General features: G+C 40.8%; 1 protein-coding gene across 2 annotated transcripts; it reads left to right on the forward strand.

Annotated features, from left to right (window-relative positions):
• The first annotated feature begins 10,018 nt into the window (after positions 1 to 10,018).
• On the forward strand, positions 10,019 to 22,063 carry erlec1 (endoplasmic reticulum lectin 1). Of its 2 annotated transcripts, none has more exons than XM_034682173.1 (14): positions 10,019 to 10,361; positions 10,470 to 10,574; positions 12,684 to 12,764; positions 12,862 to 12,939; positions 13,025 to 13,088; positions 13,181 to 13,227; positions 13,338 to 13,561; positions 16,880 to 17,021; positions 17,104 to 17,265; positions 17,352 to 17,411; positions 18,797 to 18,921; positions 19,017 to 19,094; positions 19,202 to 19,277; positions 21,212 to 22,063. In XM_034682173.1, exons 1-14 carry the CDS (start codon positions 10,221 to 10,223, stop codon positions 21,281 to 21,283), a joined length of 1,455 nt encoding a protein of 484 aa, XP_034538064.1. In that variant the 5' UTR covers positions 10,019 to 10,220; the 3' UTR covers positions 21,284 to 22,063. The 2 variants fall into 2 exon arrangements, with proteins under 2 accessions (XP_034538064.1, XP_034538065.1); XM_034682174.1 differs by having other exon boundaries at positions 10,020 to 10,361; positions 13,040 to 13,088.
• The last annotated feature ends 2,259 nt before the right edge of the window (positions 22,064 to 24,322 follow it).

A 24,322-nucleotide genomic window follows, 5' to 3' on the forward strand; every position in this document is an offset into this window, starting at 1 on the left:
CCTGGCAGTCAGACCTTGAAAAAGTCTGGTGACAAATGAGACAGTTTTTTGAGCTGCTTGTATCTCAGCTTCTACCGCCTCAGACCAGCCTTTTGTTCCTGCTGACGACAGTATAAGACAAATATTCAACTGTGATACCGACGCTTTGTAAAACATTCAGTGTTATTCTTTCATTTCTATGAGGCACAGTCTGTGAAAGTATTAAAATAAGAAAGATGTAGAGACGTCATTCCAAAGAGACAGTTTGATATTTTGAAAAATACATTTCCTTTTGCCAAGAGTTCAATGACAAAATCCACTTTCAACTCACTCATCTTCTTCAAGACCTGAGCCAGCAGCTTATCCATGTGGCAAGGCTTAGCAGAAAAAAGCAAACCTGGCTTTCGCTCAAGAGTATCAAAATCTAACTATTGACTCCCCAGATCTCATTAAAGGGGCAGTACTCTTTTTTTGTGAAGTGGGGTTTTACAAGATCTTTGTCCCACTAAAGGCTGATTTATACTTCTGCGTCTCCCCTACGCAGCAGGGGCTGACGCGGACATGAGCACCACATACTTGTGCGTCGGTGTGTACGTGTCGCGCAGCAATTCTCCGCCCAAACGCCTGAGGGCAGTGCGGTCTCTCTGATAGCCGGCCGCCTGCTTCCGGTCCCGCTACGATCTCTGTTTACTTTTCCACAGAGATTCAGAGCGTGTTATGTTAATCTACAGCTGATACATGTTGCTGTTTATCATACAGACATGATTACATGAAGAATAGAGAGGAGGAGTTGAAATACACGGCCGATGTGCGGCCGATGTCCGGGAACCTGGAAGTGTTGTAAATGCGGGAAAGGCAAAGCTGCCGAGCGGACCAATCACAGAGCTTGCGGTCCGCGTCGGCTCTACAGGGAGTTACATTTTGGAGGAGGTGCACGTCAGCTACGTGCGTTGGCCTCGGCGTAGGTACGGGAGCTACGCGGACCCCCGGCGTAGGGTACGCCGTTGATTCAACGCAGAAGTATAAATCAGCCTTAAGCTATCAACCGCTGAACATGGGGTCAATTTCACCTCATGATTCAACCCATAAGCCCTATTTTGGATATCTGTGTTCCTCTACCTGCAGCTAGGGTTGCCAACTGTCACGTATTAGCCGGGTCATCCCGTATATTGACGATTAACTCTTGTAAATACAGCAGACTGCACTCTACAGAACATATGACCATATCACCCCAGTTCTCAAAACACTTCACTGGCTCCCCGTTCAATACAGAATCCATTTCAAAATCCTGTTATTAGTCCATAAAGCACTCACTGGTTCAGCTCCCCAGTACATCTCTGACTTGCTCACAGTGTATGCCCCGACCAGGATCCTTAGGTCAGCAGGTGGAAGACTTTTAAATGTACCCAGAGTCAAATCAAGGTCCGGTGAAGGGGCCTCAGCTACTGTGGTCCATCCTTTTGGAATAAACTGCCTGCTGATCTCAGGTCCATAACAACTGTCTCCGCTTTTAAAAAAAGACTCAAAACATATTTATTTTCTGAAGCGTATGAATGATATGATGACTGTTGTGACTGGATGCATGTGCAGCAACAATTGCTGTTTGTATGATTGCTGTGTCTGACGTATGTTGGGTGTATCTATTGTTTTTATGTTTAAATTTTTTTTATTCTCCATGTAAAGCACATTGAACTTAAGTGTAATGAAATGTGCTTTATAAATAAAATTGCTATGGCTATTACTACAGATCCTAGATCAGATCAAAAGGGCATAGGCAGATCATGTGCCAATCACAGGCCCCCCTCACGCAAATGTGCCAAGTCCTGCAAAAACTCTGTCTGTGCAAAAGGACCAAAGACTGCTTGAGTCAGTCAAGAGCAGCAAAAAGTAAATTTTGTGAGTCATACTCCTCGTTTGCATTTAATTTTTCTTTTGCCTGTTTTTTTGATGTAAAGAGCCAAATTGTGGTTTCTTTGAGGTTTATTCATATGAGGTTACATAATGTTACAGTATGGATTAAAGGGAATATACACACTTTATGCATTTCCAGTTGAATCAGAATCAGAATATGAATATAAGCTGAATTCACTATCATGCTCACACCACCATGGCACCGTGCACCTGTCCCTTATTTAGGAGTGAGAAAGTTGGCAACCCTACCTGCAGCACACTGATCAAGTGTTCTATACTTTACAAGTCAACCTGAATTTATCCTTGTACACTAAGAGTTATTCTGTAAATGTTGAAATCAGTTTGCGATAATGATGCACCAAAGACGGACACAGTCAGCAGCTAACACATTGTATTTTGAGAAGGTAGACGTCTTTAAAGCTCCTCTACTTTTCTGATTTAACTTCTGAAAATTAAAGAAAGTCTGTAAAACAGCCGCATTAAGATAGGCATTGAACTCTACATGCTGACTCACAGTTTACACACCGGCACCATCAGGTAACTTGCGAGTCTTCTGCTCTCCAGTTAGCACAGACATTTCTCTCCTCTCTCCTTCAGCCTGTTTAGCCTCATTCTTCCTCCCTTTGCTCCAGTTCTCTGTGTTGCATCCCAAAATACTGTTCAAACAAAGTGGCTTCCTGACAGCAAAACAAAGCCCTGAAAAATTAAGTTATGTGGTAAAATTGATCCCTTCTGCAGTGGTTGTTAGACTAGCTTCCAGCTGGACGAGCTGACTGGGGATCCACTGAGGGAAAAACACTGACTATTGACAAGTACATAATATCATACTTCAAGAAAAAACTATCACTTTAACAAAACAATAGATCCATCCATGCACTCTTTTCTTCCTGGGTCTACTTCTGGCAGCATCATTTTGAGCATTGTATGTCAGATGTCCTGTTTCTCAGGGGTGTTATCCAGCTCCTCCTCACAGGTGCTACCAAAACCTTGCAAAAGCCAGATCATGAGTCAAAAACCAGTTTTAGTTCCACGATGTAAGATTTGGCTGAAAATGTAAACAGCAGAGGCATCCAATTCAGATCTCTAAAACCACCTTGACTCCCTTCTGTTGCAGTGCAGCAGCAGATCTACAGTAGTACATGCTACCTTCAGATGTTCAAGATCCTCCCTGCATCTGGAAGACTGGCTCAGCCACCCACTGAAAGAAACTCATTTCTATCCTGTAAGTGTTTGGCCACGATAAAAAGCTCATAACCAAAGGTTGGAATTAACGTTGACGGTAAATCAAGAGCTTTGCATACCAAAATCTCAGGATTCCTTAACTCCTTCACTTTGGGAAGCAGTTCACTCCCAACCCACCATCCTTTCTTGCAGTAGAACCATGGTCTCCTGCTGTGTGGTTCACATCAGGGTCTGATGAAGCCGATAGAATCACATCATCTGCAAAGAGTTGAGTATTTGTCCTGAGGTTACAAAGCTCACACTTTCCTCCGCTCAGCTCCGCCTTAATATCCTCTTTGTGAATATCACAGGGATCAGTGATAAGGAGTGTCATTGTCGCAGTTTTTTTGTCCTGTGCTGAGAATACAGACAAAGCTCAACAAGGCATGGATATTAGAAACACTCCTTAAAACATCATATTAATCATACAGACACGAAAGCATGCCCCTCTTTTTTTTCCCCCTCAGCCAAGAAACAAAGACAAGATAATTCTCACGTTTGCCAAAGTACAGCTGGATTTTGCCTTAACAAGGCAATCTTATAGTCTAGTCACTTCCTTTTCCTGGAGCTTTTCACAGCGGTTCATTCTCTTCCTTAACAGATGGAGTGAGCACAGTTCAGGTTTCTGACAACTGTGAGAACTGTCAACGGAGCAAACTCCATGATGACTGAGAAAGCTCATCTCTGCTTTAGGAGACTGAGAAATGCTGTTAATGGCTCCTGAATATTAAAATAAGTGCACATACATTCTCTGTTTTTATCACATCCTTTGTCGTGGTCAAGAGTGAGCACACTAAAGTACGAGTTGAACCTGATCTAGTTTATTTGATCTCATCTTTGACAGTATAGCTTATACTATATGCACACACACAGGCTTAGCATACATGAATGTGAATGCCTACATTTAGTATGTAGGAGACAGGTGTGTGTGTGTGTGCGTACAGACATGTGAGCAGAGTAGAGTGGTTGTAGAAGGTGGATATAGTCGAGTAGGGCGTTCTCTTTCTTGTATCCTTCCCTGTTCCTCCAGATCCTGTCCTCCTCCTAATCCTCTCTCTCTTTGTCTCAAAATCTCTGTTGTAATCTCTCTCCTCTCTCCTGGCCCCGGTGCTGCTGCTCATTCTCACATCAACAGCTCCACCAACAGGTGGGAAAAAAAACATCCCATCCCTCCGTGCCTCCATCAGTCCAAGGCGCTCTCTCTACATTTTGCCTCGACAGTGAAATGCAGCACCACATATCTTCAAGGTCTGTGTTTTAAATTTCCCCTTAAATGAGAGCTGTTTTCATGTGAACTGTTCGGATGGGGCGGGGAGAGGTTATTTATCGGCATTCATGGCACAGCAATGCTGCATCAACACAGTCTCAGGGTGAAATAGTGAGGATGCAGCACAGTTGGCACAGAGCTGCTCGTGTTGTTGCCTGTACATAAGTCAACTGATGTATTATCCTGGAACTGCTCTGTAAATCAGCTTCATAAGAGGATGTATTGTGGATCCAGTGTTGAAAAAGATAGCCTGAGACATGAGCTCTGTGCATTCTGGACACACACTGACATCATTCAACTTCCAGATCAGTCCACCAGGGGGCAGAAACGAGGCAGCATACATGCATTACTCATACAGTATTTGGGAGACTATCAGATGAGCATGCATGGAATCAAGGACAGGTTTATATGAAGCTGAGGATGTGATTAAGTCAAGGAGACACGGTAATCTCTGCTTCTTTTATTAAGAAGAAAATCTTGAATAATCTCTGAAATATAAACATTATTGACCTTTTCATGGTCAGTCATAAAGGACATGATACCTAACTCATCTTGCAACCAAGGGCCTGTCCAGAAGGGCGACATGGACCTCACATTAAATCTGATTAGCCATTCCAGGTGTCCCCTAAAAATCCTAATCTATGATTGGCTATTCATCAGAGGTGGGATTTATGTTTATATTTACATTTTGGACTGTTACAACAACCTGCAAGTAGTTTTCTTTGCATTTCAGTGAAGCACATTTCTTTTTGTCTTTTTTTTATTGGTATTTCAAATTGTAGAAAAATCTTCTTCTTTTTTTTTTTGTACAATTTTTCTTTTTCAAAAGGCAGGTATAAATCACAGTGTCGTTTCGTACAATAGTTTTGTTTTTTGTTTTTTTTAACATACATGAACGAGAACATCCCTGGCATGGCGTTGCAAAATTGAGTGATAGCCTTCATTATTCAAAATCCCTTTTATCTTGTACAAATCTCCCATTTTACCTGCACCAAAGCAGCCTCAGGCCATCACATTACCTCCACCATGCTTGACACATGGCATCAGGCACTCTTCCAGCATCTTTCCACTTGTTCTGCATCTCACTAATGTTCTTCTGTGTGATCCAAACACCTGAAACTTAGATTCATCTGTCCATAACACTTTTTTCCAGTCTTCCTCTGTCCAATGTCTGTGTTCTTTTGCACATATTAATCTTTTCCTTTTATTGGCCAGTCTCAGATATGGCCTTTTCTTTGCCACTCTGCCTAGAAGGCCAGCATCCCGGAGTCACCTCTTCACTGTAGACGTTGACACTGGCGTTTTGCGGGTACCATTTAATGAAGCTGCCAGTTCAGGACCTGTGAGGCGTCTGTTTCTCAAACTAGAGACTCTACTGTACTTGTCTTCTTGTTCAGTTGTGCACCGGGGCTTCCCACTTCTCTTTCTACTCTGGTTAGAACCTGTTTGTGCTGTTCTCTGAAGGGAGTAGTACACATCGTTGTAGGAAATGTTCAGCTTCTTGGCAATTTCTCGCATGGAATAGCCTTCATTTCTACGAACAAGAATAGACTGTTGAGTTTCATATGAAAGTTCTCTTTTTCTGGCCATTCTGAGAGTATAATCGAACCCACACATGTGATGCTCCAGATACTCAACTAGCTCAAAGAAAGGCCAGTTTTACAGCTTCTCTAACCCATTTTCAGCTGTGCTAACGTAACTGCACAAGGGTTTTCAAGATGTTTCTAATCATCCATTAGCTTTCTAACGCAATTAGCAAACACAATGTACCATTAGAACACTGGAGTGATGGTTGCTGGAAATGAGCCTCTATACACCTATGTAGATATTCCATTAAAAACCAGACGTTTGCAGCTAGAATAGTCATTTACCACATTAACAATGTATAGAGTGTATTTCTGATTCATTTAATGTTATCTTCATTGAAAAAAACAGTGCTTTTCTTTCAAAAATAAGGACATTTCTAAGTGACCCCAAACTTTTGAACGGTAGTGTATGTTTTTTAGATTAGATTAGAAAATCTTTATTGTCCCCAAGGGGCAATTTGTGTCGCAACAGCAGTCCACACATCCTATACATACAAGCAATACACACAACAACAAATACAAGTTCACAAATCAATTCAAGTACATATCCATATAACTTAACCCCCGTGGATGACATCATTCTTCCTGTGCGTGAGACCAAGGTAAGGTCCTACAGCTTGTTTAAAAACCCAACAGCTGAGGGCACAAATGATGTAAGATATCAGTTTGATCTGGCCCTCCTAGTACAAGTGAACCTCCTCCCTGTTGGCAAAAGTCTAAACTCTGAAAAAAGGGGGTGGTGAGGGTCTTCAAGGATGGCCATTGCCTTCTGAGTGGCTCTCACTTGATAGAGATGGCCAAGATTATTAAGATTAGTGCCAACAATCTTTCAGCAGACTTTGACAATGTAATCTAACCTGTTTTTGTAATGGTATATGTATACCATGAGGCAGGTGTGTGGGAGAGAAATCAATCCATTCATTATTGCAAGCGAACTTCTGCACACCGCCTTACAGTCAGAAATAAATTTATTAGCAGACGTCTGCATGATTCATTTCCCCAGTCAGACTACCTCAGTCAAAATAGTCTGAATCCACCCCTGCTCACAGCAAACATTGGCAATCCACATTCAGTTGTCTTGTGAAGAACTTTTAAGTTATATACCAACTTTATTCACTACTAACAATCTCAGGTTATTGCACTTGAATAGAGAAAGCCGTGAATGTAGATCTAACCTTAAATGTTTCATGCTTTCATGCTCATGTTTGTTTAATGTCACATTTCAAATTGGATATTTTCTGACAAGGTATTGCATTATGGAATTAACCTGATATTGGATCTGCAGTTAAATGTTGGGCATACGGGCACCCTGCAGGGGTGTCAAGAGGTCTGAGCCAGCTTCAGGGCTGCGACTTGACACAGAAAAGACTCAATGTGTGAGTCTTAATCCTTGGGAAGAAGTTCTGATATGAATCAAATGATTAAAGGTTAATTTCGGTTAAGACAAGACCAGTTGTGATTCTGTGTCCGGCAGGACAGTAAGACTCTGCAAGTTACAGACTTCAGAGCAGCGAAGGGGGCTGATTATTTATAATAATCCCTCCTAATTTAAATAAATAACAAGATCCAACACTGTTTAATATGTATGTTAAGTTACATGAGTACAGAGAGAGAGAGAGAGAGTAGATCAAACATAACTGGACGCATTTAAAATTGTAATGTTTGAAGTGTTAACTGTGTGTTTTTGTTGATTGTTACTGTTCTGGTTTTTGTTTTTGACTCTGTAAAGCACTTTGAATTTCTCTTTGTATGAATGGTGCTTTATAAATAAACTTGCCTTTCATTCTTTACATATTCTTCCAACTAAACAGACTTTCAAAGTAAAGCTCTTTCAATTTAAACCATATTTGATTATTGTGATGGGAAAAATACATGATAGTGTGTTATTCCTGTGTTGATTAGCAGTTAGTAGGTTACACACACAGTCCTTCTGTGAGTTGTATATTTTTATCTGTACGTATAGCTGAGGAGGAAACAAGGGAATGAGAAGTCAAGAAGGTGACCAGGAAGGGAGAGGTGGTAAAAAGCTCTCTGGGTTTGTTTAACGATGAGATCATCTTATACTCTGAGGACGATAATACTGAATCTTCACTCTTGGTCAGCTGTGTGGACGTTGTCTGGCTTGTCAGATTACTCTGCCAGCTGACTGCTTTGCAAAGCTCACTGAAGGCCTAAATAAAGCTCACAAAGACAAAACACTGTTGTTTGACTCTTTCATTTTTAGATTACCACCCCACTATGTATCCCTCTGTTTTGGGGCTATACTCTGTGCTACTTTTTGAGTATGGGTCCCCAGTTTGTCTGCTAAATCTACAAGAGTGTTTATACAACTGAGTGTCAGTCATATTCTGAAATATTAAAGCTGCTGTTGGTAGTCACAGAGTAAACATCTGTTCAGGGAGAGGGACTTTGAATGTCAACACTATCCCTCCCAACCAGATTTCCTCTAGCCCCCGTACACAGATCGGCATGTACAGTCATGATAGTGCTGGACTCATAACCAATCAGAGGACATAGTAGGGGTTGCCCCTTAACCAATCAGGACAGAGGATTGGAGATTAGCTATGATTGGTCCGTGATAACGGGAACGAGGGGAATAATAACATTGCTTGATACAAAGGCATTGGAGAACACAGAGATTTCACAATAGTCTCAAATTACATCACTTACCGATGAGTACCGATGGGTATAATGACCTTTTCTCCAAACCCAGCAGAAAAAAAGCAACGTTTTTTTACACCATTCCTACCAACAGCAGCTTTAAGCATGTAGCACAGCATGATTTTCCACATTTCATGGTCAAAATGAAGCCCTCTTTCAATTCAGTAAATTCTTTGTCAGCTGTTAGAGGGAAAATCTTGGTCACTAGTGTTTGAAGAAGGGAGCCAGATTCATTCCTTGTGTCATTACTGACTATGAGAAAAATGTTAGAATATTTAAAGGCTCTAAAAAGAAGACACTGTTTGTAAATGATCATAAAACTATCTCAGTTCCTCCTCTATAACTTTATAAGATCAGAGTTTGAAAGGTTTCTTTGTCCCTTGTGTTCCAGTTATCATGTCTCCTAACCAAACTAGACAAACACAGACTGCAACGGACTATAACGACTTCTGAAACAATCATCGGTGTCGACCTGCCCCCCATCCAGAACTTGTACCGGTCCCGGGGCCAGGAAACGGGCAGGTAGCATCACCGCTCACCCCTCACACCCTGGACACAAATTCGTCAAACTCCTCCCCTCCGGCAGGCGCTACAGATCACTTTGTGCCAAAACAACCCGCCATAGGAACAGTTTCTTCCCCCAGGCTGTCACTCTGATGAACACTAAACCACAACAGTGTCATACCTGTTGGATCAATACTCTCTGTAAATATACAATGCAACAATTCTCCAACAGAATTCCATATTTCTATTTATTTAATTATTTAACTACTATATTTTTATTTTTATTTGTAGGTCTTATTCTTATGCCTTGTACAAAGAGAGCACAGTTTACCTAAGTCAAATTCCTTGTGTGTTCAAGCATACCTGGCCAATAAAGCTGATTCTGATTCTGATTCTGAAATGTGCCAAGTCACATAGTAACTTCCATGTAGTGGAATGAAAGATGAGAAAAGATGATTAACGGGACACAGCAGTGCTGGTGTTAAACAGTCTGATTGCAGATGGAATGAAGGACCTGCGATAGCGCTCTGTCCTGCAGGGTGGGAGTCTCAGTCTGCTGCTGAAGGAGCTGCTCAGGGACCCCACAGTCTCATGCAGGGGGGTGAGAGGGATTGTCCATGATGGATGTCAGCTTGGCTAACATCCTCCTAACATCTGACTACAACTGAGAAAGATGTTGGAATATTTAAAGACTCTAAAAAGAAGATACTGTTTGTAAATGATCATAAAACTATCTCAGTTCCTCCTCTATAACTTTATAAGATCAGAGTTTGAAAGGTTGCTTTGTCCCTTGTGTTCCAGTTCTGAAATCCTGCCTCATTACCTCCTCTCACCACTAGAGGGCGCTGCAGTTTGCTCCGCCTCACGCACAGCCGGAACTCGACGTGGCACGCAGACAGTTCACTTCCGGTATTTGGAGCTCTGTTGACATCCGTCTCTTTTCATCATCTGTCAGCTCAGTGAACCCGGACTTCCCCCGGACTTTGAGGTATCTCTTCCCCGTCCTCTCAGGCCGGAGACAGAGCGAGGTACTCGGGGTGTCTCGGTTCATGAGGAGCGGGCTGTAGGAGCTCAGCAGCCAGGAAGGAGACATGTCTGCGAGGCTGCTGGTGGTGCTGCTCGGGGGTCTGCTGGAGGTCTGCAGCGGCGTTTCATCCAACAGAGGAGGATACCCGACTTTCACTGATGAGATCCCCTTTAAGATCCACTGGCCGGGCCCGGAGTTCACTCTGGTATGTGTCCTCATGTAGTCCCACTGTTTTAATGAAGAACTGTACCCCATACCTCTGGGACACACCTTTAATACAGCATCCTGTTAAAGATCTATCTTCTGATTTCAGCCCTCTGCAGGTGTGCTGTATAAAGAGGATGATTTCGTCATCATGACCACAACAGAGAAGGAGAAGTATAAATGCCTCCTGCCCTCAGTGTCCATGGGAGATGAGGTAAGCAGGGTGAATCCTGTAACAGGTACAGGGTCAGGACTCTCAGCAGTATTCAGAAATGTTGCTTTTTAAGGGTTTTTGTGCAGAAATGACAAGGAAGAGGAATAAAAGCATTGTCACATTTATCCTGTACAATTTTCTACATATATGTTCCTCACTCAGGAGATTCTTTGTCTTATATCTGTTTACTTTGGCCTCCTCTTCCTCCCTACACATCAAGCTGACTCACTTCCTGAAGCTTTAAGCAAACTACTTTACACTCCGACACACGTCACCTTCATCAGTTTTACTCATGTTTTAGAATTTAATTCAACACTTTTACTTCTACAAGGTTCTCTATGGAGGGGATAAAGTTTGCCTTCTTCTCTCTGCTTTTTATTGTGGAGGAATGAAGTCTTTAATCAGAATCAATATGTGTGGAAGTCAAAAAATGAATAGAAAGAAGGAATAAAATAAGATATAAATAAGAAAATAAAATAAAAATGAAATAAAGATAAAATACAATGAAGTTAAACTCAAATAAAGATTTTTTTTAAATGAAATAAAGATGAAATAAATTAAAATGAAATAAAGATAAAAGAAAAGAAAAGAATAATAAAGTATATACAGAAGTGTAGAATAGTTAGAATTAGTCGTGTAAAATCCCTCAAACATTTCAATAATCATAATTAAGTCAGAGTTATTATATCTGGTTGAGCAGCTCATCTTGATCCCACTGCTGCTGTTAAATTGTCCACAGCTTTTTTCTCACTAAATGCAAAAATCAGTTTTACTCATGTTTTAGAATTTAATTCAACACTTTTACTTCTACCAGGGTTTTTTTTTTGGAGAGGATGAAGTTTGCCTTCTTCTTTCTGCTTTTTATTGTGGTGGACTGAAGTCTTTAATCAGAATCAGTAGGTAAGGAAGTCAAAAAATGAATAGAAAGAAGGAATAAAATAAGATATAAATATGAATAAAATAAAAAATGAAATAAAGATAAAATAAAATAAGATAGAAATGAAATAAAAAGAAAAGAAAATAGAAATGAAATAAAGATAAAATGAAAATGATAATGAAGTATATATAGAAGCGCAGAATAGTTAGGATTAGCAGTGTAAAATCCCTCAAACACTTCAATAATCATAAGTGAATCACAGTTATTATATCTGGTTGAGCAGCTCATCTTGATTTAATTGAATTTAATTGAAAGCCTTTATTGTCATTGCACATAGTACGAATTAGATTTGGGAGAGCAGCTCCTTTAAAGTGCACACACAATATAATATAAAAACACAAGAGGTAGATTGTGTTGCACAAAGAAAACAAAGACAAGACAAAAAGGGCAAGACAAGATATCAGTGCAGGGTGGTTGAATTAATAAATAAAAACAAAAAATGAATAAACTGTGGCTGTTAAATTGTCCACAGATTTTTCCCACTGAATGCAAAATACTCATCATGTTTACACACAACACATAAATTAATCACATGTTGTTATTGCTAAATACGATATGACATACAATATGACTATTTCAACTTTTATAACTTCCCCTTATTATAAATCAATCTTATTAAGGTTGTTTGAGTTAAACTGCGTTATCATTATTTTTAAATGTCCGGTTTTCTTTGCTCGTACTTCTTTATTCTCTGTAATCCTTTCATTAGTGAAGTGTATGGACTGTCTGGTAAACTCTTGCTTTGCACATTTCTTGCAGGTGAACTTGTATTACTCTGTTTTCTGTGACAAACAAAAATCTGTTTTAGATTTGTAAAACTAATCCATACATTTTGCTGTTATAAGGGGATTTAAAGCATTTCTAGTCAGCTCTAAATTCAAATCTAAAAACAGAAATGTTTCTCACATGATCAGACTGATTTTAAACCAGTGCTTGGATTGACTACATTAATATTAATGTAAGAAAAACAGAGGTAGCAGCATGTGAATGAAGATTATGATTTAACTTTTGCTCTCACTAGTGAACAAGAGTCTACTCACTTCATTTAAATGATGTGGTGCGAATATGTAAAGCTATCTTTTGTTCCCCTAACATTTGATAACAAAGCCTCCTGTGATGACCGATCTCTCATTTATTATTTTATATTCCTTTTGTGTGTTTCATTGCCTCAGGACAATGAGAAGGAGTACGCCGGGCCCTCTCCTGGCATGCTCCTGGACCCTCTCTTCAAACGCAGCAGCTGCTCCTACAGGGTGAGACTTTCAGGTTTCAGTTCTACTTTCATCTCATTTCCTTAGTCAGCCACAGTACGTCAGCAGAGCGTGAACAGAAGCTGTTTTCTCGTTGCAGATTGAGTCGTACTGGACGTACGAGGTGTGCCATGGGAAGCATATACGACAGTATCATGAGGAGAAGGAGACGGGTCAGGTCAGTGTCTGAAGATAATCGTTTTAAGATAACATCAAACACACTGTGAAGTCTGCACTGAATGTCATCACATGTGTGTTAACAGAAACTTAATGTTCAGGAGTACTTCCTGGGGAATATGGCACAGAAGAGCACGTCCTCTGAAGCAGGTGAGTGTTTTACTTTTGAGGTTCATGTTTATATGAATTCTTATTGTGTGTGTTCGTCTTTTTCTAATTATGATGTTCTTTATTCCTCTCAGATAAAGCTGAAGAGACAGAAGAGGAGAAATCTCTAGATGAGATGGAAGTAAGCAAACTAAACAAACCTCTGAAACAATCCTAACTTTTCAGATTCTCTGTTAATCTCACACTTCTGCACTCTTCTCTCTTTCTTTCACTCTTCCTGCGTTTGTCCAGGTTCCCTCCAAGAACATCGAAGGTCAGCTGACTCCGTACTTCTCCCTGGAGATGGGAAACGGGACTCCCTGTGGGCTGAAGCAGAACAAGGCTCGCTCCTCGTCTGTGCTGTACGTCTGCCACCCTGAGGCCAAGCATGAGATCCTCTCTGTGGCTGAGGTCACGACCTGTGAATATGAGGTGGTGGTGCTGACTCCGCTGCTGTGTGCACACCCGAAATACAGGTACGTGTGTGGGAAGAGATCCAAGTTACATATTTGTCCTCAAAGGAGCATACCTTTGTAAGAAAGGGATGTTGTAAACTTGTTTTGAGATGAATCAACACTATGTGTCAGGGTTATGTTTCTTTCAGTCGGATCCCTGCTGATGCACTCTCTTTCTTTCTTGCTTTCTTTCTTTCTTTTATAAGAATCCCCTTTTGCACAAGAATAATTTAAGCTCCTTTTCATTGGTACAGCTGATAAATCCAGCCCACATAGCAGACTTCAAAATACACCTCTGCCGTACCACACATACACTACCAGTCAAAAGTTTGGACACACCTTCTCATCCAATGGTTTTTATTTAGTTTAGTTATTTTCAACATTGTAGATTAATACTGAAGACATCAAAACTATGACATAATCTGGTTTTGCCATAATCTGGATTACAACAGTAGTCAAATAGGGCTATCCATTGTGTACTAACCCTACCTCTGAACAACACAACTGATGGTCTCAAACACATTAAGAAGGCAAGTCATTCTACAAATGAACTCTTGACAAGGCTCATGTTAATTAGAAACCATTCCAGGAGACCACTTCATGAAGCAGACTGAGAGAATACCAAGAGTGTGCAAAGCTGTCATGAAGGAAAAAGGGGGCTACTTTACAGAATCTAAAATATAAAACATATTCTGCTTTGTTTAACACTTTTTTTAAAATTAAATAATTCCATATATGTTCTTTCATACTTTTGAATGAGAAGGTGTTTCCACACTTTTGACTGGTAGTGTAGATATAGCCTTTAAAGTACAATAGTAATGCTATCATAGTCTAACACCGTAAATGGTCAGTGTTCCAGCACTGAAAGCGGCTCCTGCACAGCTGTGTAATCTACTTCCTGTATTGCTGTAGTTGTTAAATGGGCGCTAAAGCTCAGCACATGCAAACATCCTCTTTGATTCTTTATCTTTTCTTGTTCCTCTTCTCTCTGGCTGCACAACATGAATAGATAACATGCATTTAATTCATTACAACAGAAACATTTTATAATGTTGCTTCACTTTTTGCATCACTAGCTAAGTTTTGAAGAGAGTCAGATGCAGGGGGGTGAGCACCAGCTGCAGTGACTGTTGAACATGTGGGCGGAGTTGCATCGGTGTGTGAATGTGTGTACCTGCTAATCTACAATTATATTGGATTTGTGTGTTAACAAAGTAGTATATTTATGATATGGATTTTTAGTATTTATTTACTTGGCATCAAAAATGGGTCCACTTAACCCTCACCAAAAAGATCTTCCTGCAGCAGCACAGATAAAGTAATCAACAAACACAATGATGCAAGTACATCAAACATGTTTTAGAATCAATAGTTAACTTTTTCTTCTTTCTACTTAAAAAAAAAACAGTAAATCCTAATGAACATAAATCAATGTCTTAATTTCCCTTAACTCCTATAATAATCCATCCTGCATTAAGACACATAAGGATAAAAATATATCAAAGTATATCCTTCATTATCTACCAAAGAGAGTTTCAGTTTCCATCACACTAACAGTTTTTACTCAGATATCCCTGTAACACTCAATCAATCAATCAATCAATCTTTATTTGTATAGCGCCAAATCACAACAAACGTTATCTCAAGACGCTTTTACAAACATGGGAGGTCTAGACCACTCTATGTCAAATTATGAACAGAGACCCAACTTCAAGACAGGGTAAGACTCAGTCTGACCCCACCTTAATCCATCATGAGCATTGCACCTCGCAGTATTTAGTAGTGATGGCGAGATGAAGCTTCTTGAAGCATTGAGGCTTTCCATCCAATTGATTCGCTCATGGGCCGAAGCTTCATGGTGCTCCATTTGCTCTACTGCGCCATCAAGTGGACAAAAATGTAAAATAAGAGCAGTGATTATAATGACACCATCCCTTTGGTGTGTGAAGCTTTGAATTGAATAAGTTAAAGATGTTTGTGATGCCAACACATAAATAATGAACTTCTTAATATGGTGTCTGTCTTTATGATACAATGGCCGGGTCAAAAGGGAAAGTGGAAACAAATTGGGGATAAGGTTGTGACTGTGCGCTGCCCCTTATATTTCAAATCGCGCACCAAACCCGCGAAACTGGTTCCTGAATCAGTCACGTGGTACAGGCGGCTCGCGAGGCTTCGAACGTCATTGTTTTCGGCCCCTCCCCTCAATGAAGCAAGCCTCGATACGCGCTTCGCGGAAACGCCCCTTCAAATACTCGACACACGCTTCGAAGCTTCGGCACATCTCTAACATCCCTAGTATTTAGCTAGTTACAGTGGCGAGGAAAAACTTCCTTTAACAGGCAGAAACCTCGAGCAGGACCAGACTCATGTTAGACAGCCATCATGCCTCGACCGAGTTGGGTCTGGAAAGACAGATAGAGGGGAGTAAGAGAGAGAAGTGATAGTGATGAGACGAGTCGTAGAAGCTGTTGCCGCTGGAGTCCAGCACGTCCGTATCAGCTGGAGTCCAGATCGTCCGCAGCAGGAGGACGTCTACGGCAGCTCAGAGGAATCTACGAGACAATGGAGCTCAGGGACTCCAGAAAGGTCTATGGTTAGTAACTTTAATGGGACAGGCAGAGTTAAGTAAGTGATGAGGGGGTTGGGGGGAAGGGGGTGAGCTAGGATCCCAGTGTGTCAGTGTGCCAGTTCCCCCGGCAGTCTAGGCCTATAGCAGCATGACAAAAGCTGGTCCAAGCCTGATCCAGCTCTAACTGTGAGCTTTATCAAAAAGGAAAGTTTGAAGCCTACTCTTAAAAGTGGAGAGGGTGTCTGCCTCCCGGACCCTGACTGGTAGATGATTCCAAAGGAGAGGGGCCTGATAACTGAAGGTTCTACCTCCCATACTACTTTTAGAGATTTTAGGTACAACTAGCAAGCCTGCATGTTGGGAGCGTAGAGTTCTAGAGGGGTAATAGGGCACTATGAGCTCTTTAAGATACGAGGGTGCCTGATTTTTAAGGGCTTTGTAGGTTAAAAGAAGGATTTTAAATTCTATTCTACATTTTATTGGGAGTCAGTGTAGAGAAGCTAGCACTGGAGAAATGTGCTCCCTCTTCCTAGTTTAAGTCAATACTCGAGCTGCAGCGTTTTGAACTAGCTGAAGAATCTCAGAGTCTCTGTTCAACATCTTGAATCACTCTCTACTTTCATCTCTAATGACGCTCCTGTCATAAATTGCAGCTTTCCAGTGTTCTGTAAATGATTGCTGCATCATATTTATTGTCCGCTTCATAAACCTCCCGTCCGTTGAAGACACACCCTGCTGTTTACGATCCTGACACTGGTCTCTTGCAGGTTCAAGTCCTCCCGTGTGAACGCCATCTTCTGCCAGGCTATGTCCGGCTCCCCTCAGCGGCCTCAGAAGCTCTCCATGTTCAACAAAGAGCAGGAGGATCAGATGAAACCGCCTTTCCGTGCCAGCGTGGAGACCACAGAGGTAAGACGTGATCACACAACCAAAGACGAGCGCTACATGTTCTTGATGACAGCTGGGTTAATACTCCCTCTGTGTGCTGCAGGAGGAAGTCTCACCAGTGAGAGAGGAGGCCTTCACCTCCACCCACAAACCCATGATGGTCGGAGGGCAGACTCAGGTCACTGTCGGGACCACGCACATCTCTCGTCTGACTGATGAGCAACTGATCAAGGACTTCCTCAGCGGCTCGTACTGCCTGCACGGGGTGAGGCGTGTTTCTCTGTAGCACTTCAGCAGGGTTGCATAAACTCTTATAACATCTTATAACCGTCATCATTTGATGTGTTTCAGGGGGTAGGGTGGTGGAAATACGAGTTCTGTTACGGAAAGCATGTCTACCAGTACCATGAGGTAAGTGTCCCAAACTCAACTGTCACAGACTCAGGGACTCTGAGAGGGGTGTAGGTCTGCCCAAGTGTGAAGTCATCAAGTCTTCAGGGCCATATTGAGACTGTTCTGTGAGTCAGCAGATCTAGTGTCTGTGCCAAATGTAAACAAACCAAGCATGGAGAGTAAAAGGAAGAAAAACCCAACACATGACCTTTATTGATGAGCATCTACCTTCCTTTTCTCTAATTACTTTTAGATCCTGTAAAGAACCTTCACTTTGTACTAATTTGTGAGGCCTGTTTTCAAAGCAGTCCATCTTGACTCTTTGCTAATCTTCTCCTGATCGTGTACTTTAGTATTCTGCATCAAATATCTCCCCCTGAATCACTCACTGTGACTCTTTGCTGTGCAGCCTGCTGCAAATCACAACATCTGACACAGACTCTGCCGCGTCAAAGAAATATTCAATCTTTTCTCAGTTGGTCTTGTTTTTTTTTTGGTTGGGCACACAGAGGCATCAGTGTAAATTCAGTCTGTTTTAAAGCAGCTAAAAGCTCCTCACAGCTCACTGCTTTAATGGCAATGCTTTTAACTGGGTTACTCATGATGTCTCAAATACGTCTTTAGACGATCATTAAATATCTGATGAGGATATTGAATCTTAAAACTCCCTCTGTGTTTCAACAGCTGTGTAAACTCCACAAACACTGTTACATTCAGCTGAAGGTCTCCAGTTTACAGGGTCACTTTTAAAACCGGAACACCGGGAGAGACGCATTCACGGTGGGCTGAGAGAAGACTACTGTTACAAGCTGCTAAATCAAGAGAATCACAGCTTCTTCTTTTGAAAAGTACACACACATACAAAAAAGATAGAACAAATAAAAACTAATGAAAGAAAGAGAAATCAAGAGAATCACAGATGTGTGTGATGTTATTGTGGACGGAGGGTGGAATAAAAACACTGCAGGTTAATCTACCAATCAGACACGTTCAGCATTGCAGGCCCCGCCCCCCAAAGACCCTGGGACCTTTGAAAAGTACTACCCATCTAGCAGGGGCTTTTTAGGGGGGAGATTATCTACCCCTGAACTAAATTTAGACCCTGGGTCCACCGGTCAAAACGCACGTAGTTCCGGGGTAAAGTTCCTTGGGTCAAGAAACGTCTCAAAGTGTCTAGTTCTTCATTTTTATACTATTTTCAAGCCCTCATGGACACGCCGTTGCATGCATGATTTCATCCCATCAAGTCTTTGAGGGTTTGGTGCTCAGAGTACCGGGTGGAGATCGGGTCTGACTCTGCAGGGGCTGGGTCATATATTGGCATGAATGTTAAGTTTTTGGATTTGATCAAAGGATGTAAGATTGTGATGTGCATTAGCTTGATGATAATCGTCTTCCTTCAGGAGAAGGATCAGGGAAAGAACATCGTGGTGGTGGGGAACTGGAACATCGAGGAGCACATCGATTGGGCCAAGAAGAACGTCGCCCGATCCTATCAGCTAAAAGACGACGGACTGCAGAAAGTCAAGTACGACACTTCTACTTTTTGAATCTACCCTGGATGCAGATGAAAAAGAGAGGTACTGATTCCTCCCTCTGTTCTTTTTCTCTGCTCCTCATCAGGCTGGTCTCCCATTTCTACGGCCACGGGGACTTGTGTGATCTCACAGGGAAGCCCAGGCAGGTCATCGTGAAGCTGAAGTGAGTGAACAGTTTCAGTGTCACGGCTCTGAGTTAACACACGAGTAAGACTTTACACCGATGCTTCCAAGTTGATTCACACGTCTCGTTTCTCTTCTTGTTGTCAGATGTAAGGAGTCAGAGTCTCCTCACGCGGTCACAGTCTACATGCTGGAGCCTCAGACATGTCAGTACATTCTTGGGGTAAGTTCAAGAAGAAACCAATGAGTGACAGAGAATCAGAATCAAGAATCAAGAAATCTTTATTGCCAAGTGAGCTTGCACACACAAGGAATTTGACGTGGTGAATTTTTAACACAGGTACTTAACAACAAGACAGTAAGGACAATAAATATAGAAACCTAAAAACTAACCTATCCAGATTCAGGTTAGAAAAATGTCATGTAAAAAACAAAATAGAAAAAATAACAAAAAACAAAATCTAAAGAAGCTTTAAAATGTAACATTGATTAAATTAAATCTTCTACCGTTTATTAAATTATTATTTTATGATTTCTTAGCCTTTTACTTTTTGTGGCATAATTTTCCTTTCATTTGAGGAGTCTTCTTTTTTTTAAGTCCCTTTCTTTTTAAATCAAAAAAATATTACAGCAACAAGCAAAAAAACTGACAAAAAAGAGTGACAGAAAATATGTTGTTATATTTAATAAAAGTGGCTTTATGCATAAAGAAAGTCCAGGTCAACATTTTACAGCACATTTACATGCTTCAATAAAACAGAAGAAAAAAAAAGTTGAGAGAGGCATGCAGTTGTTCATCTCTAAGTATTTAACTAAGAATTTAATCTAAGTTTTGTATACATTATTTCTCGAGTTTTCATAGTGTTTCAAATTTAGCAGCACAGATTTATTCCCAAACGTAAATAGAGCATGTTAATGTAACTTTTAAGGTCCACCTTTCGAGTAACATTTTACAACGTGTGCCACAAAATGGACAAACTCCAAAGAGTGGAAGACTACAAAGTGTAAATGTTTGATTAAACTGGCAGCATGCAGACAGTCCTGTATACAGTTGTGCTCATAAGTTTACACACCCTGGCAGAATGTATGGTTTCTTGGGTAGTTTCTGTTGTCATCATGATATAAAAAGAGTAAACACAGTTGTTTGATTGTAATTTTGCTTCACTTAACCACTAACCATGATTGAAAAAAAAACTTTTTTCTTATCATTCATATTCTCTGAAAAATGGCCAAAAAAAATCACAAATTCTGCCAGGGTATGTAAACTTATGAGCACAACTGTATGTGCAGCACATTTTCATGAGGAAATACAAAACGGACAACAAAAAAATATCAGAGCAGAGTGTAGTTTTTGTGCAAGTCTTACTTCATCAAAATTATCACATTACTAAAAAAATTGTATTTAGTATTATCTTTTGTTTTACCTTCTCAGTATCATGTACTTCATATGTTTTCCTGCACTTCAAGAGAGCTTGATTGAGCAGTTTTCAGGCCTATATCTCATATTTTTTAACAACATATGCCAAAAAAAGACAATGAAACAGTAAAAAAGGATAGAAGACCAAACTAGAACTAAAATAAGACAATTTTTTTTATTTCAATAAAGTGACTGTGTGGAGATAAGACGTCCAGGTGAATATTTTGAAGCACATTTTCATGTAGAATATTCTTTTTTGACCTGCCAGGGACTACAGATGAAAATTAGCCTTATGGCTAACTCTGGCATTGATGCAAATGCTGAAATGTTTATAAATATGCACTGTCCCTTTAAATAAATAAATAAATACAAGATGGGAAACAAAAGATTCGCCACTGAGGTTTTATTCGTTTGTCTACATCTTTATTTATATTGTTTCTTTATATATCTGTTCTTTATATTCTTTCTTGATACGTTTTTAATATCATATCCTTCGATTTATGCAGGATAAATTCCCCAAACCTACAAGAATAACAAGCATCATACTGCTGAACTGACTTTTTTCAGTTTTCAAGTCAATATCTCCTCTGAATTACATACTGTATACTGTATATACTTAATTACTTTAAAAGGTTAAGAGAGAAGTTGTTAAATTAAATGAAACCGACAAAGTGGAGATGGGAGTTGAAGGTTTTATGAAACACTTTCAAGGTAAATAATCTGTTCTTTTCCCCTCCTAGGTTGAGTCCCCGGTCATATGCAGAATTCTTGACACTGCCGATGAACATGGACTCCTCTCGATCTCCAGCTAAACTGAACGAGATCACATGACAGTTACTAACGACGCATGAAGGACAAGAGGAGGGCGGATGGACAGAGGTGCACTAGAAGAAATAAAACTATAACCTCTTTGTGAGAGGAGGATACATGCCCATGAAGCTGCACCAAATGCCAAACTCCAGGCTTAACCTGATCCTGGGGCTGGTCTTCAGGTGACCTCAGGTGACCTGGGAGCGCAGCCTCATCCTGTGTTCATCTGTGCAGTGGGCGGAGCTACATCAGAGCCTAGACTGAGGCGAAATGGATCAGAAGTGGTGAAAACAGCAAACCGGGGCTGAAGCCTCACTCCATAAGGCAGTAGATTTTATTGCCTGTCCTTCATATCTATGCTTCACTTTGTGTTGATCTATGTCAAGAGAAGAGGGTAATGAATCAGCAAATTTATAATCAGGGAAAAGCAACAGTAGTCATGGTGGTTTTATTGTCTTTAAGTTGTGTATGTGTGTGAGTTTGTGAGCGCCACTTCGAGTTGTGAGAAAATGCAAACCTGAGAATATTTTTGCAGTAATTAGACTGTGTGCTGAGTTACTTTACAGGATGAGTGAGTTTAACTTATGCATTAAAGGGTGTGGAGAAGAGTGGTTAATTCAAATGTTGTGTAAGTCTGTAGGATATGCAGAATGTCTGTGGGCTCCTGAAAGAGGTTCTCTGTGGTTTTATGAAGATGACACTGGGGTCCTGTTAACTGCTGTATCACAGGGATGAAAATCAATGCATTTACAGGAGAGAATAAAACTCAAACATGAAACCTTGTTGCTTGTCTTGTAGTGTCACACTTGGAAAAAACATTCAAGCATAAAACATGAGTTGTCTGAGTAAAAGCCCAGCTTCATAAGTCTGTCACAAGAAAAAAGAAAGACTGTTTCTTGACTAAATGTCTTAAACCTACAATCCTCAATCATGTATGATGTTACCAAAGAACATATTTGGCCACCAGATGGTGCTGGTGCCATAAGCAGTGTATAATCTTTCTTGCTAATGAAAAACCTTTGCATTACATTTATCTACAGTAAAAAAAAACAATGTAGTAAAAGCATCACAATTTAATGCAAGTTCACTCCAACTTGTTGTTGAACTATATATTATTTTTCTGAACAATTGTCATTTTGGGTTGAAGAAGAAGAGAGCTGGCTGAATTCAAGGTCTATGAAGCTTTTTCTAAAGTACTAAAACATTTAAAACTCAGCTTGTTGATATATTCTGAAATGCAGGTCTGTCTTATTTACATATATAAATATGGATAGTAGTGATGACAAAGAACATTTCAAATATATTTTTGCTTCTCATTGTTCTTTAATTCTATTTTTGATTAAAAAAGTCTAAAGAGTTGCAGGTAAACATGCAGAAAGATCAGAATCCTAACCCAAATTAACCTAACATTAACCCTTAACCTAACCATAAATCTTACCCTAACTTGAACCTGAAATATAACCCTAACCCTAACCCTAATCGTAACCCTAACCCTAATTGTAACTCTAACCCTAATCGTAACCCCAACCCTAACCCTAATTGTAACCCTAATCGTAACCCTAACCCTAATCCTAACCCTAACCCTAATTGTAACCCTAACCCTAATCGTAACCCTAACCCTAACCCTAATCGTAACCCTAACCCTAATCCTAACCCTAACCCTAACCCTAATTGTAACCCTAACCCTAATTGTAACCCTAACCCTAACCCTAATTGTAACCCTAACCCTAACCCTAATCGTAACCCTAACCCTAATCGTAACCCTAACCCTAACCCTAATCGTAACCCTAACCCTAATCCTAACCCTAACCCTAACCCTAATTGTAACCCTAACCCTAACCCTAACCCTAACCCTAACCCTAATTGTAACCCTAACCCTAACCCTAACCCTAACCCTAATCGTAACCCTAACCCTAATCGTAACCCTAACCCTAACCCTATTCGTAACCCTAACCCTAACCCTAATCCTAACCCTAACCCTAACCCTAATCGTAACCCTAACCCTAATCGTAACCCTAACCCTAATCGTAACCCTAACCCTAACCCTAACCCTAATCCTAACCCTAACCCTAACCCTAATCGTAACCCTAACCCTAACCCTAACCCTAACCCTAATCGTAACCCTAACCCTAATCGTAACCCTAACCCTAATCGTAACCCTAACCCTAACCCTAACCGTAACCCTAACCCTAACCCTAATCGTAACCCTAACCCTAATCGTAACCCTAACCCTAACCCTAATCGTCACCCTAACCCTAATCGTAACCCTAACCCTAATCGTAACCCTAACCCTAATCGTAACCCTAACCCTAACCCTAATCGTCACCCTAACCCTAATCCTAATCGTAACCCTAACCCTATCCCTAATCGTAACCCTAACCCTAATCGTAACCCTAACCCTAATCGTAACCCTAACCCTAACCCTAATCGTAACCCTAACCCTAACCCTAACCCTAATCGTAACCCTAACCCTAACCCTAACCCTAACCCTAACCCTAATCCTAACCCTAACCCTAATCGTAACCCTAACCCTAATCCTAACCCTAACCCTAATCGTAACCCTAACCCTAACCCTAACCCTAATCCTAACCCTAACCCTAACCCTAATCGTAACCCTAACCCTAACCCTAACCCTAACCCTAATCGTAACCCTAACCCTAACCCTAACCCTATTCGTAACCCTAACCCTAACCCTAATCCTAACCCTAACCCTAATCGTAACCCTAACCCTAACCCTAACCCTAACCCTAATCGTAACCCTAACCCTAACCCTAACCCTATTCGTAACCCTAACCCTAACCCTAACCCTAACCCTAACCCTAATCGTAACCCTAACCCTAATCGTAACCCTAACCCTAATCGTAACCCTAACCCTGACCCTAACCCTAACCCTAACCGTAACCCTAACCCTAACCCTAACCCTAACCCTAATCGTAACCCTAACCCTAACCCTAACCCTAACCCTAACCCTAATCCTAACCCTAACCCTAACCCTAATCGTAACCCTAACCCTAACCCTAACCCTAACCCTAATCGTAACC

This window comes from Notolabrus celidotus, chromosome 4 (assembly GCF_009762535.1).
Source record: "Notolabrus celidotus isolate fNotCel1 chromosome 4, fNotCel1.pri, whole genome shotgun sequence".
NCBI classification, from domain to species: domain Eukaryota; kingdom Metazoa; phylum Chordata; class Actinopteri; order Labriformes; family Labridae; genus Notolabrus; species Notolabrus celidotus.